Source organism: Capricornis sumatraensis, chromosome 7 (genome assembly GCF_032405125.1).
Source record: "Capricornis sumatraensis isolate serow.1 chromosome 7, serow.2, whole genome shotgun sequence".
Taxonomy (NCBI): Eukaryota; Metazoa; Chordata; class Mammalia; order Artiodactyla; family Bovidae; genus Capricornis; species Capricornis sumatraensis.
The window spans coordinates 86,388,812-86,404,505 of record NC_091075.1 but is presented as its reverse complement, the minus strand read 5'-3'; the positions used below and the strand labels follow the sequence as shown (position 1 = coordinate 86,404,505).

The following is a 15,694-nucleotide window of genomic DNA, read 5'->3' as shown; positions in this document are numbered from 1 at the left end:
CTTAGTTTCACTTTTCTCAGCCACCTCAAAAATGTTCCCTTTGCTCATCTATAATCTCCAATTGCAGCAAAATCTGCGTCAAACTTAAAGAAGCTAATTAAGAGTGAGTGGGGTAAGAATACTGTGTAGAGACAAATCATCTCTGATAATAAAGTTTCCACTGACCTCTCTAAAACGATTTAACTTGATATACTAACAATCTCCTAAGAAATAAAATTGGCTTCATGTTTTAAGGTTTTCAAAACAGACTCAGACACACTCTGGATTCTAAAATCTGGTCCAGGCGCATGCATATAACAACAGCGACAGGGTTTCTTTGACTCTAGGCTTGAGAAGATAAGAAAGGACTTTTTGAGAAAGACAAAATTCATTCACAGAGCTCTATACAATTTATTGATATACAATAAACTCTAAAGAATAAATCATTAATTCTCATTCTTCACTAAGGAACCAGGAATACCTTTCACTAATGTGGTTGATGATGGGCTTGATGGTCTTTAGATTTTTCTCCGGATGTTCCATGTGGTTTCTTTAATGTTATATTTCCAATCACAGAAATCATTACCCATAGCTTAATAAGCCCAGGGAGCTGTAAGCCTGACAACAATGTCTTCTCTCTCTCTAATGGATCTTCTCCTAAGATAAGAGTTGCATTCTTTATTTGATGAGAGGAGCATCTCAAATTCCATTTGCCATGATGGAAAGAAATCATTTCTGACCTGGAGTCTAAGGTTGGCATAGAAATATATGTGCCATAATAGTTTTTGAATAGCAATAGAATCTAATTTTTGTAGAACACTATTATTAGCAACAAGATACCTACTTTTTTAAAGCACCAATGGAACATTCGCCAAGATAGACTATATCTAGTTCTATAAAACAGTCTCCAACAAACTTAAAAGAATGGAAATCATATATAGTACGCTCTCTGATGATAATGCAATCAAACTAAAAACCAGTAACAGACTGATAATAGGAAAATCTCTAAATGCTTAAAAATTAAACAACACACGTCTAAATAATCCATAGATAAAAGAGGAAATCTTGAAGATAATTAGAAGTATTAATAGAATGAAATGAATGCAGGATGCAGCTAAAACAGTACAGAGGGAAACATAGCAAAATGCATGTATTTATAAAATAAGAAAGCTCTCCTTTTAAGACACTAGAAAAGAAGAGAAAATAAACCTAAAATAAACACGAAAAGGAAATAATATAAGTAAGAGTGGCAATGAATATAATCAAAATGAAAAAATGGAGAAAATTGAATTTAAAAACTGATTCCTTGAAAAAAGAGCAATACTTTCTGGGAAATGTCATTAAGCATTCTCACAATAGTTGAGAAATAGTTGAGGGATGTACAGGATTTGTAGGCTAAACTCTTTATAACTCCTTGCCAATGAGTTTTATTTAAAAGTTATGAATTTACACTGTTATCTACAATATGCGTTTCATCTCACCTTTCCCACACTGGGCATGAATTATTTTTAATCGATAATGTAGTAGCCAAAAAAAAATTACTCTAGGTGTACTCAAAGAACAGAATATCTTAAGCATTTTTAAACATTTTAGCAAATACCTGTCCTGAAAATTCCTGAATTGACATTTTACGGAAATTAGTGTCCATTATTAGTTTTCTATTGCTGTGTAACAAATTGCCACAAATTTAACAACTTGAAAGAAAATGCATTTATTATTTCACAGTTTCTATGGGTCAGAAATTCAGACATAGCATAGCTGGCATCTCCTCTCAATGTCTCACAAATTAGTAATCAAAGTATTGGCTGGGGTTGAGGTCTCATCTATGACTCTTTTCCAAGCTCACTGGTTGTTGATGGAATTTAGTTTCTTGCACCTACAGAGTTTATGGAAGCTTGCTTCTCCAACACCATTGGGAGAAAGTCTCTGAACTCAGGGAAAGCCTAGTTCAGTTCAGTTCAGTCACTCAGTCCTGTCCAACTTTTTATGATCCCTTGGACTGCAGCACTCCAGGCTTCCCTATCCATCACCAACTCCCGGAGCTTGCTCAAACTCAGGTCCATTGAGTTCGTGATGCCATCCAACCATCTCATCCTCTGTCATCCCCTTCTCCTCCTGCCTTCAATCTTTCTCAGCATCAGGGCCTTTTCCAGTGAGTCAGTTCTTCACATCAGGTGGCCAAAGTATTGGAGCTTCAGCAGAAGGCCTAAACCCCTTTCAAAAGGGCTTATCTGATTAGGTCAGGCCCACCTTGAATAATTTCCCTTTTGATAAACTCAATGTCAAGCTGACTACACCTTAATTAATCTTCAATATCCCCTCACCTGTGTCCCAGAATATAACCTAATCATGAGAATGACATCCATAATATTCACAAATCCCACTTAGACCTAGGGGAAAAGAGATCAGATAGGAATCTTGGGGATCATAGTAGAATTTTGTCTACTGCAGGGTCAGTTTCCCAACCAGCATGTGGCTGATACAAAGAACCCCTGAATACTTGTGATATTATTGGTTTCTGTCATAAATAGTTGTCTTCTGCATTAGTATCAGTTTCTATAACTCAGGCTCTAGTTTATGACCTGGGGTTCCAAAATTACAATACGTAATGAAATCATTGCCTTTGTGTGTCATTATGTGTGTGAGAGTTCCCCATAAAATATAAAGGATAAAATAAAGATATATAGTTATTTTATCAAGCCAAAACTGTCTAGGCCTACAAAGTTTCTGGGGACAATCTACAAATAAAAACTTATTTTAAAAAATAAATACCTTCCTAAATATACAAACTGATTGTTTTTAAGTAAAGGTACAAAGGTTTTCCAGAAAAAAGAAACAAAATGTTTTCTTTGCTAGTATAGGTATTTAAAAATGAGATAAGGACAATTTTCACTTACATTTGCCAGAGAATAAATAGAACTTATTTCCTTAGGAATTGTTTACATTACCTTCATCTTGTTTAACAATTTTTGTTGTTCAGCTCACTCTGTCATGTCCAACTCTTTGTGAACCCATGGACTGCAACGTGTCAGGCTTCCCTATCTTTCACCATCTCCCAGAGCTTGTTCAAACTCTTGACCATTGAGTTGGTGATGCCATTCAACCATCTCATCCTCTGTCATCCCCTTCTCCTCTAGCCTTCTATCTTTCCCAGCATCAGGGTCCTTTCTAATGAGTCTAATCAGGTGGCCAAAGTATTGGAGCTTCAGCTTCCACATCAGTCCTTCCAATGAATATTCAGGATTGATTTCCTTTAGGATTGACAACTTTAGTTTGAAATAGAAAGGTCTGCACTTCATTCTAGCTAAGAATACTGGTTGTAAACACTAAAATTACTTTGCTTTTCCTTAAGGGGAATCCCAAAATGATCTTCGAGAAGCCAGACTGAAAATCATAAGTGATGATGCATGCAAGCAGCCACATGTGTATGGCAGTGATATAAAATTTGGAATGATGTGTGCTGGATATCTGGAAGGAATATATGATGCCTGCAGGGTAGGTGGAGAGAGATTATTTTGATGTCATTAACTCAAAAATATTTTATCTGGCTCAAAAATATTCTATGCTCTTTATATTAGTAAAATACAGAGATATGTCCATGCAAAAATTTATAAATACTAATTTCAAACACAAACATTTTAATATTTTATTAAGCAAAACAAAATAACCAAAAAGCTTCATTGATGTTATCAAACTAACCAATAAAATTTAATTTTAATACCAGAAATCCAGAGTTTCATAAAGCAGAGTTTCTTTCCTTAAAGAGCTAACATCTAAAAAGGAAATAATCATGAACAATACACTATGATGTAATGTTATATAATGGAGAACAATTTTTTATTTAAAGTATAGTTGATTTACAATACAATGTTAGTTTCAGATGTGGAGAATAAACATTTTTAGCTTGAAGGGAACATGTTTGGAACAAATATGAGATAATACTTCAATGAGGTCTGAAAGATAAAGAACATGTAGCCAGTCATAGAATAAGCAGAGAATATTATAGAAAAGAGATAAAGCATAGCCATATTATGAAGGTGTGAAATTACAATTCATATTTGAGGCAACTGCAAGTAATTTGTTGGGTCTCAGCCTAAGGAGGATGAGCAGTGAGAAGCAGTAAACGGTGAGGTGGATTAGGTCAAGTTGTATCTAGTCCCCTTTCCAGGGCCCTCCTCTTGTCCAGCATCTGTCCTGCATGTATATTTTCAGACAAATGCATTTGTAATGTGTTTCATCCTGTAGGCACTTGCTTTATAAGTGTTTACAAGAACATGTGGGGTTCTTGAAAACTCCAAGGAGGTGATTCTATATGGTGAAATGATGGGAATTGTATTGTCATCAGGTGGCAGAAAACCCTGCCGAGTCCCACAGATTACACAGCATAGACAGCCTCTGTCAGAAAACCAGCAGGGAGTTGTGCAGCACATGGGCTGGGCTAGAGCAGAATCTGGTACACATCTAGCCCCAGTCGCCAAGAGTGTGGAGAGAGGCAGCTAGCATTCAGGGATTCCAGAGAGAGGTTCATGCTATGACAGACAAGTGAAAGGCGGTGACTGGAACACAGGGGACATGGGAATCTAGGCGAATGGTGAGATTAGTGGTAAGTCTCTGGATAGAGTGGTGGTCATAAAATAGAGAGCTTTCACTGCATTGGAGAGAACAGGTAAGATTCCTGCCGTGTGACTGTGCAGTGCATAATAAGGCAGCTCTAGGCAATTCTAGTCATAAAAAAGTTGGGGAAATCTTCAAGGAAGGGACTCAGGCACAATGGAAGCAGGAATACAAGGATGGCTACTAGGGTGCATGGGGAGGGGTTTGGTTTATCTGATAAAATGAAGCCCAGGCACCCTACTTGGAGTAGAAAAAAAAATCACAGCTTGACTTTCTGTGTTGTATACTTGAAATCTGCTAAGAGTAGACCTTAAGCATTCTCACCACCCACCCACACACACACACACACACACACACACACAGGCACACATGCACACATACACGCCAAGTAACTATGTGAGGTGATGGATGTGTTAATTAACCTGATCATGGTAATCATTTCGTAAAGTATATATGTCAAATTATCACAATGTACACTTTAAATATATATGATTTTATTCATGAATTATCCATCTATAAAACTGAAAAATAATTTTTAAATGTGGAAATTGAACTTTAAGGCTTTAATAATTACTGAAACCCATGTTTCAATGAATTATCCTACAATTGGTAGTCTATAAATATACTTTCTAATAATAAAATATGTGGTTCATCAAAATATCTTAAGTAATGAGTTTCATATTTAATTCATCTTCTTTCTCTTTTTTTTCTTTTCAGGGTGATTCTGGGGGACCTTTAGTTGGAAAGGACCTTAAAGATACCTGGTATCTCATTGGAATTGTGAGCTGGGGAGATAACTGTGGTCAAAGGAACAAACCTGGAGTCTACACAAAAGTGACTTATTACCGAAACTGGATTACTTCAAAAACAGGCCTCTAATTCACTATACAACTTAAACACTGAGAGCTGTATGCAGGCCATACATGCATGAGAATTCATATATTCTGTGGTTGTAGTACAATGAAGTGAGATTAAATGACATGATTTATTTCCAAATCACTTTAATCAACCAAAAAACCCATGGCCAATTTGTAAAGGATTTAAATTTATAAGGTAGTGAGCCAGTTTAGCCTGGTTTGAAAAATACAATAGAGATACTGAGCTTTTTAAATCAGTGAGCTAGAATATAGAAGAGAAGTAATGCAAATTTTTGAGGATAATCCACAACATTTTTAGGATGTCTTTGTAAGGGATGTCTTCTTAAACAAGAAACAAGAGATTTTACATATTTTCTAGTTATAAATCCATTGGAAGGATTTTAACTTTTAAAAAGTTATATATAAGAAACAAAGTATGGTGATAAATTAAGCCAGAGATCTTCTGACCTTTGTCTGCTGTGAAATCTCCCTAATTTTTCAGTGATAAAGATAACAAACACACACACATACCCCCACACACATGGGCACATACAGAATATCCCAGAATATTCCCAGAAAAGTGTGATTGATAAATATAGACAGTAATTAGCTAGTCAAAACGTATTTTTGTTTCAAATATTTGAGGGAATGTGATAGTAACTTTATGAGCTGTCCCAAAACAATGGGAAACATTTTACAGGTGCATTTACATGCTTTGACTACCAGGGGGAAGCTTTGTAAATTATTGTTAAGGTTAAATGCCTAGAAAAAAATGAGAATTCGTTAATATGTCGAAGAATTAATGAGCATTATCTTTCCACATGGGATTCTCTGGTAGCTCAACTGGTAAAGAATCCGCCTGCAATGCAGGAGACCCTGTTTCAATTCCTGGGTCGGGAAGATCCGCTGGAGAAGGGATAGGCTACTCACTCCAGTATAAAAGTTTATTCCTCTGTATTACTATAGCCAATTGTCTCCTAAGGCTTGTGGCAATAGCCTATTGTAACCATGAAATACCAAGTATTTTTTTCTAATTTAATAAATACAGATTGTGATGACCTGCCATACAGAAGATATGAACAAAGTTCTTTGAAATAGGAAATGAACCCATAAATAAAGTGTCTCATGAAGATATTAGGAGAGTCATGCTCATGTATTCCATAATATTAATACAATTAGATGATGATTTTGTAGAAACGGTTACTCTGTGTGACAATACTGGTTAGACATCTGGGTTATGAATCATTTACTCATGTAAACCAAATATAAACCAAGCCATTAGAAAATTGAGCTATTTTATAATTCCCCTCACGTGCTATTGATAAGGCATAAAAATAATCCTAAAATAATCCAAAGGAGACTTAAAATTTATTCACCATAAAAATTAATCCATAAGTTAGACTCATAGAATTTGAAGTGTAGAAAACACTACAAGTCCTGTAGGCCAGTACACTTAGAGTTCAGAGAACTGAAGCCAGGAAAACTAAATGACTTAGTGAAGCTGTAGGTAATTTGTATCCCCAGTGGGCCTAGGGCTCAGGGCCTAGGACCCATCAATTTCACATATCCTTTTGTTACAAACTATCTTTATGATCATCTATATTATTGAATCATCAGCTGTATAAAAATTTCAGTGAGTTCTACTGAATCTGTTTTAAATTAAGAAACTCAAGAATTTTAAATGATGGGATTCACTTAGGCAGCTGGCTGCCAATTCTCAGAACTCACTTCAGGATAAAGTTGCTTCTTCATACATAAAGATATACATAGGCACATAAATTATTCAATATTATGGTAGTAAGATACAATTCCAATTTCTAGAGATTCAAGGAACGATCTTAGAGTTATAACTTTGTGTTTCTAAATAGCGTTGTGAAACATTTAATCCTGGATCACATATAAGCAAATATTGGTGTATCATTTAAAATCTAATAATAAAGTTGGAGATCAGAGCATTCTACAAATAGTATCATTGAATCTGTGTTAGGCCAATTGAATAAATTTTCCTTTCAACTTTTGTTTAAAAATTACATTTCTTTTAATTAACTAGGTTGGGTCACTCAAACTAGTTTGAGACCTAACAGAAGCAGAAGATATTAAGAAGAGGTGGCAAGAATACACAGAAGAACTGTACAAAAAAGATATTCATGACCAAGATAATCACAAGGTGTCATCACCAACCTAGAGCCAGACATTCTGGAATGTGAAGTCAAGTGGGCCTTAGGAAGCATCACTATGAACAAAGCTAGTGGACATGATGGAATTCCAGTTGAGCTATTTCAAATCCTAAAAGATGATGCTGTGAAAGTGCTGCACTCAATATGCCAGCAAAAAAATCTGGAAAACACAGCAGTGGCCACAGGACTGAAAAAGGTCAGTTTTTATTCCAATCCCAAAGAAAGGCAATACCAAAGAATGCTCAAACTAATGCACAATTGCTCTCATCTCACACACTAGGAAAGTAATGCTCAAAATTCCACAAGCCGGGCTTCAACAGTACATGAACCATGAACTTCCAGATGTTCAAGCTAGATTAGAAAAGGCAGAGAAACCAGAGATCAAATTGCCAACATCTGTTGGATCATCAAAAAAGCAAAAGAGTTCCAGAATAACATCTACTTCTGATTTATTGACTATGCCAAAGCCTTTGACTGTGTGGATCACAGCAAACTGGAATTCTGACAGAGATGGCAATACCAGACCACCTGACCTTCCTCCTGAGAAAACTGTATGCAAGTCAAGAAGCAACAGTAGAACTGGACATGGAACAACAGACTGGTTCAAAATTGGGAAAGGAGTACGTCAAGGCTGTATACTGTCACCCTGTTTGTTTAACTTGTATACAGAGTACATCACGTGAAATGACAGGCTGGATGAAGCACAAGTTGGAATCAAGATTGCCGGGAGAAATATCAATAACCTCAGATATGCAGATGACACCACCCTTATGGCAGAAAATGAAGAATTAAAGAGCCTCTTGATGAAAATGAAACAGGAGAGTGAAAAAGTTGGCTTAAAACTCAACATTCAGAAAACTAAGATCCTGGCATCCAGTCCCATCACTTCATAGCAAACAGATGGGGAAACAGTGGAAACAGTGACAGACATTTTTTGGGGGGAGCTCCACAATCACTGCAGATGGTGACTGAAGCCATGAAATTAAAAGACGCTTGCTCCTTGGAAGTAAAGCTATGACCAACCTAGACAGCATATCAAAAAGCAGAGACATTACTTTGCCAACAAAGCCAACAAAGGGCTGTCTAGTCAAAGCTAAGATTTTTCCAGTAGTCATGTGTGGAGTGAGAATTGGACTATAAAGAAAGCTAAGCACTGATGTATTGATGCTTTTGAACTGTGGTATTGAAGAAGACTCTTGAGAGACCCCTGGACTGCAAGGAGATCCAACAAGTCCATCCTAAAGGAAATCAGTCCTGAATATTCATTGGAAGGACTGATGTTGAAGCTGAAACTCTAATACTTTAGCCACCTGATGCAAAGAAATGACTCGTTGGAAAAGACCCTGCTGCTGGGAAAGACTGAAGGCAGAAGGAGAAGGGGACGACAGAGGATGAGATGGTTGGATGGCATCACCAACTCGACGGACATGAGTTTGAGTAGGTTCTGGCAGCTGGTGATCGACAGGGAAGCCTGGCATGCTGGAGTCCATGGGGTCACAAAAAGTTGGACACAACTGAGTGACTGAAATGAACTGAACTGAACTGAATTTGGGTCACTCTGAAGCAGGATTTTTCAACTTTAGCACTCCTGACTTTCTGGACTAGATATTTCTTTGTTTTGAGAGGCTACCCTGTACATTGTAGAATTTTAGCAGCATCCCTGACCTCTCCCTTTTACACATCTGAAATACACTTCTCTCCACCCCGTTCAAAATATGTTAACTGAAAATATCACCAGATGTTGGCAAATGTCTTGTAAGGGGTGAACTTCTTCCCTGTGAGAACTATTATTCCAAAGGCATTTGATTATTTTCAAAAATGCCAGAGATAATCTGAAAATTTTTACAGAGTATTCAAAAACTATAGTCTGCTGGTCAAACTGTGTGTTCACTATCATGTTCTTAAAAGAAATGGCAGAATAAGTGACAGATACTTGACAGATACTGTAGTCAGTGACTATTTCAGATACGGAGTGATTGCCTCACCTACAATGTGATTGAAGAGTTTCTCATGCTTCTGCTTACAGCAAATTGATAGAGCACTATCAGCTATTGCTATGAAGACAGGCTTTCTATGAATACACCCTCGAGTAAGAATTTCTCTACACTGACCACAATTCACAGTAAGAAATATATCTCATATCAGTTCAGTTCAGTCGCTCAGTCATGTCCGACTCTTTGCGATCCCATGAATCGCAGCAAGCCAGGCCTCCCTGTCCATCACCAACTCCCAGAGTTCACTCAGACTCACATCCATCGAGTCCATGATGCCATCCAGCCATCTCATCCTCGGTCGTCCCCTTCTCCTCCTCCCCTCCCAGCATCAGAGTTTTTTCCAATGAGTCAACTTTTTGCATGAGGTGGCCAAAGTACTGGAGCTTCAGCTTTAGCATCGTTCCTTCCAAAGAAATCCCAGGGTTGATCTCATTCAGAATGGACTGGTTGGATCTCCTTGCAGGCCAAGGGACTCTCAAGAGTCTTCTCCAACACCACAGTTCAAAAACATCAATTCTTTGGCGCTCAGCCTTCTTCACAGTCCAATTCTCACGTCCATACATGACCACAGGAAAACCATAGCCTTGACTAGATGGACCTTAATCAGCAAAGTAATGTCTCTGCTTTTGAATATGCTGTCTAGGTTGGTCATAACTTTTCTTCCAAGGAGTAAGCATCTTTTAATTTCATGGCTGCAGTCACCATCTGCAGTGATTTTGTAGCCCAAAAAAATAAAGTCTGACACTGTTTCCACTGTTTCCCCATCTATTTCCCATGAAGTGATGGGACCGGATGCCATGATCTTCATTTTCTGAATGTTGAGCTTTAAGCCAACTTTTTCACTCTCCTCTTTCACTATCATCAAGAGGCATTTTAGCTCCTTTTCACTTTCTGCCATAAGGGTGGTGTCATCTGCATCTCTGAGGTTATTGATATTTCTCCCAGCAATCTTGATTCCAGCTTGTGTTTCTTCCAGTCCAGTGTTTCTCATGATGTAGTCTGCATATAAGTTAAATAAGCAGGGTGACAATATACAGCCTTGACGTACTCCTTTTCCTATTTGGAGCCAGTCTGTTGTTCCATGTCCAGTTCTAACTGTTGCTTCCTGACCTGCATACAGATTTCTCAAGAGGCAGGTTAGGTGGTCTGGCATTCCCATCTCTATCAGAATTTTCCACAGTTTATTGTGATCCACACAATCAAAGGCTTTAGCATAGTCAATAAAGCAGAAATAGATGTTTTTCTGGAACTCTCTTGTTTTTTCCATGATCCAGCAGATGTTGGCAATTTGATCTCTGGTTCCTCTGCCTTTTCTAAAACCAGCTTGAACGTCAGGGAGTTCACAGTTCAAGTATTGCTGAAGCCCAGCTTGGGGAATTTTGAGCATTACTTTACTAGCTTGTGAGATGAGTGCAATTGTGCAGTAGTTTGAACATTCTTTGGCATTGCCTTTCTTTGGGATTGGAATGAAAACTGACCTTTTCCAGTCCTGTGGCCACTGCTGAATTTTCCAAATGTGCTGGCATATCGAGTGCAGCACTTTCACAGCAACATCTTTTAGCATTTGAAAGAGCTCAACTGGAATTCCATCACCTCCACTAGCTTTGTTCATAGTGATGCTTTCTAAGGCCCACTTGACTTCACATTCCAAGATGTCTGGTTCTAGATTAGTGATAACATCATCATGACTATCTGGGTCATGAAGATCTTTTTTGTACAGTTCTTCTGTGTATTCTTGCCACCTCTTCTTAATATCTTCTGCTTCTGTTAGGTCCAGACCATTTCTGTCCTTTATTGAGCCCATCTTTGCATGAAATATTCCCTTGGTATCTCTAATTTTCTTGAAGAGATCTCTAGTCTTTCCCAATCTGTTCTTTTCCTCTATTTCTCTGCATTGATCGCTGAAGAAGGCTTTCTTATCTCTTCTTGCTATTCTTTGGAACTCTGCATTTAGATGCCTATATCTTTCCTTTTCTCCTTTGCCTTTCACCTCTCTTCTCTTCACAGCTATTTGTAAGGCCTCCCCAGACAGCCATTTTGCTTTTTTGCATTTCTTTTCCATGGGGATGCTCTTGATCCCTGTCTCCTGTACAATGTCACGAACTTCATTCCATAGTTCATCAGGCACTCTATCTATCAGATCTAGGCCCTTAAATCTATTTCTCACTTCCACTGTATAATCATAAGGGATTTGATTTAGGTCATACCTGAATGGTCTAGCGGTTTTCCCTACTTTATTCAATTTAAGCCTGAATTTGGCAATAAGGAGTTCACGATCTGAGCCACAGTCAGCTTCTGGTCTTGTTTTTGTTGACTGTATAGAGCTTCTCCATCTTTGGCTGGAAAGAATATAATCAATCTGATTTCAGTGTTGACCATCTGGTGATGTCCATGTGTAGAGTCTTCTCTTGTGTTGTTGGAAGAGGGTGTTTGCTATGACCAGTGCATTTTCTTGGCAAAACTCTATTAGTCTTTGCCCTGCTTCATTCCACATTCCAAGGCCAAATTTGCCTGTTACTCCAGGTGTTTCTTGACTTCCTACTTTTGCATTCCAGTACCCTATAATGAAAAGGACATCTTTTTTGGGTGTTAGTTCTAAAAGGTCTTTTAGGTCTTCATAAAACCGTTCAACTTCAGCTTCTTCAGCATTACTGGTTGGGGCATAGACTTGAATAACTGTGATATTGAATCGTTTGCCTTGGAGACAAACAAAGATCATTCTGTCGTTTTTGAGATTGCATCCAAGTACTGCATTTCGTACTCTTTTGTTGACCATGATGGCTACTCCATTTCTTCTGAGGGATTCCTGCCCGCAGTAGTAGATATAATGGTCATCTGAGTTAAATTCACCCATTCCAGTCCATTTTAGTTTGCTGATTCCTAGAATGTCGACATTCACTCTTGCCATCTCTTGTTTGACCACTTCCAGTTTGCCTTGATTCATGGACCTGGCAGTCCAGGTTCCTATGCAATATTGCTCTTTACAGCATTGGATCTTGCTTCTATCACCAGTCACATCCACAACTGGGTATTGTTTTTGCTTTGGCTCCATCTCTTCATTCTTTCTGGAGTTATTTCTTCGCTAATCTCCAGTAGCATATTGGGCACCTAATGACCTGGGGAGTTCCTCTTTTGGTATCCTATCATATTGCCTTTTCATACTGTTCATGGGGTTCTCAAGGCAAGAATACTGAAATGGCTTGCCATTCCCTTCTCCAGTGGACCAGGCTCTGTCAGACCTCTCCACCATGACCCACCTGTCTTGGGTTGCCCCACAGGCATGGCTTGGTTTCATTGAGTTAGACAAGGCTGTGGTCCTAGTGTGATTAGATTGACTAGTTTTCTGTGAGTATGGTTTCAGTGTGTCTGCCCTCTGATGCCCTCTTGCAACACCTACCATCTTACTTGGATTTCTCTTAACTTGGACATGGGGGTATCTCTTCACAGCTGCTCCAGCAAAGCACAGCCGCTGCTCCTTACCTTGGATGAGGGGTCTCCTTACCACCACCATTCCTGACCTTCAACGTGGGATAGCTCCTTTAGGCCCTCCTGTGCCTGCGCAGCCACTGCTCCTCGGGTTGCTCCTCCTGGCTGTGGGCCCTGGCCTTGGGCGTGGGTATCTCCTTCCAGCTGCTGTCCCTGGCCTCAGGCTCGGGGTGGCTCCTCAGGGTCACCGCCCCTGGCCTCGGGCACGAGGTGGCTTCTCCCGGCCACCCCTGACCTCGGATGCGGGGTGTCTCCTCCCGGCCACCACTGACCTTGGATGCGGGATGTCTCCTCCTGGACGCCACTGGCCTCAGACACGGGGTAGCTCCTCCTGGCCACTGCCCCTGACCTCAGACACAGGGTAGCTCCTCTCGGCCATTCCTGTGCCGTCCCAGCCTGTCACTCTAGGCCGTTGCCCCTGACCTCGGACGTGGGTAGCTCCTCTCAGCCGCGCTTAGTGAGCCGGCTCTTGCCGGCTCTCTCAGCTGCCCGCGCTTAGTGAGCTGGCTCACTCTCGCAGCCACCCATGCACAAAACACATATAGATTAAAAATTGAAACAGAAGATTCCTAAAACAATGCCTCTCTTACTAAATACAATAAAATTTAATATTTCTGTTCTATTTTGCTTTTTAAAAATGCTTGACCCACCAACTAAATTGATTTCACAATCTATTAATAACAAGTTGTAACCTGCAGTTCCTATAACACATTCTGGAATAATCATTCGCCATTATTAATGCCATAGTGTTATTATCTCACCTGTTCCCACTACATTCCCTACCTTCAAACTATATTTTTAGCAAACTGTAGCTAGATTATGGGGCTTCCCAGGTGGTACTAGCGGTAAAGAACCTGCTTGCCAGTGCAGGAGACATGAGACTCAGGTTCAATCCCTGGGTTGGGTGGATCTCCTGTAGGAAGGCATGGCAACCCACTCCAGTATACTTGCCTGGAGAAGCTCATGGACAGAGGAGCCTGGCAGGCTAAGGTCCATAGGGTCACAAAGAGTTGGACATGATTGAAGCGACTTAGCACAGCACAGCACAGCTAGATTATGATACTGTTCAATACTGCTATTCCCATGCACTCAAACCTTCACTGATTTCCCCTTTGCCTGATAAACAGAGTATAAATCCACATCACCATAGCTTGTAAGGCCCTTTACAATCTGCCAACAACCAAGTAAAATTTTGTTTCACTCGTTCTCAGTGTTCTTGTAACACTGAACGTTACTCTTTATTTCCTAACACATAGATAGTAGGTTATGCAAGATTCTCTTCACTCTACAAGATCTAGCTCAAATATCACCTCTATCAATAATACCTTTACTATCCAATAAAAATTACTCTTTATCCAAAGTTTTTTTGAATGCTTTTTTTCTTTCCCTAGAGCTTTTCTCATACTTTACTCTGTATTATAACTTTTATGTACATTTATTATCTCTAAAAACATACTAAGTTCCATTAGGCTAAAGACTGCTTTATTCATTTTTGTATTCCCTACAGCTTTTAGGAAAATAATCTGTATATATTATGGTTCATTAAAGAATAAATTAACAGGCTAATTATGAATTCTATGAAGGAAAAACACCTCAGTTCTCAGTTACTAACTGCTTCCCTCAGCTCACTTTCTTTTACACTGCTTTCCAACCTGTGCTGGCCCCATCTAGCATATTCTTGAATGTTTCTAAGGAGTTCCAGCTCTCTGTCTATATTAGAAGCAATCAAAACACAGTAAGACAAGTCACTAACGTTTCAGGAGCCTCTCTAAATCAAAAACTTTGCCCCATATTCCCTTAACTGAGCACATTCCAAACCTAAAGGATGGTTGGAGATAAGATCAAAAAGCACATCTCCCATCTGCTTTTTTGTGTTTTTATTTGATCTATGAGGACTGTCCTTTCATCTTTTTTCTTTCATGGACCTCACAAATATGAGTATTTCCAAAAGGTCACCTTAGATCTCCATGATTGTATTTTTGCAGTTTAGGCTCTTCTTTGTTGAATTTTCCCAATGACAGATAATAGAGATAAAACTAAAATTCATATACAATATCCACTTTTGAATGCTCACAGAAATAAAAGGATTGGAATTTCTGAAGGAAAAAAAGATGACATTTGGTTCACCAACTTTAATTATCCATATGCCTGTCCTTTCCTTTCCTTAGTAATCAAGAATTAAATGATAAACTAATATTTTTAAACTGATTTTATTCTTTTCTAAGTTCAGGAGAGTCCTCTCATACCAGAAGTCAATAAAAAAAGTGAAAAGAAATCCCAAATGTCACTTAGAAAGTGAGGGAAAATCAAAGATAAAAGTGTAGGCTTCAGGAGTCAGAAAAAGAACTGAAGAGCAGTTCTTCAGATTACCCTAAATTGTGTTTAGCCTTGAAATAGGTGTTATGAGTTAAAGCATATAGATGACGTTATGTCCTATACAGGGCCCCTGAAAATTACTGCATAACCTATTGAATATTTTGCATGGGCTATAATGATCAATTAGGGTAACATCATGGTACAGAAAAAAACAGTAGATTGAGCCCCTCTCTGACTGAGTTATGTGGTAACTGCCCTCAGAGTGGACCAA

At 38.8% G+C, this 15,694-nt stretch overlaps 1 protein-coding gene across 1 annotated transcript in view; it reads left to right on the top strand.

The window, feature by feature from the left end:
• Window positions 1–5,472, top strand: part of LOC138082304 (transmembrane protease serine 11A-like) — a 44,776-nt gene extending 39,304 nt beyond the window's left edge. Inside the window, exons 7-8 of the mRNA XM_068975597.1 lie at window positions 3,332–3,474; window positions 5,311–5,472. Of these exons, the coding sequence (XP_068831698.1) occupies window positions 3,332–3,474; window positions 5,311–5,472 (305 nt within the window). The remainder of the gene's footprint in view (window positions 1–3,331; window positions 3,475–5,310) is intronic.
• The last annotated feature ends 10,222 nt before the right edge of the window (window positions 5,473–15,694 follow it).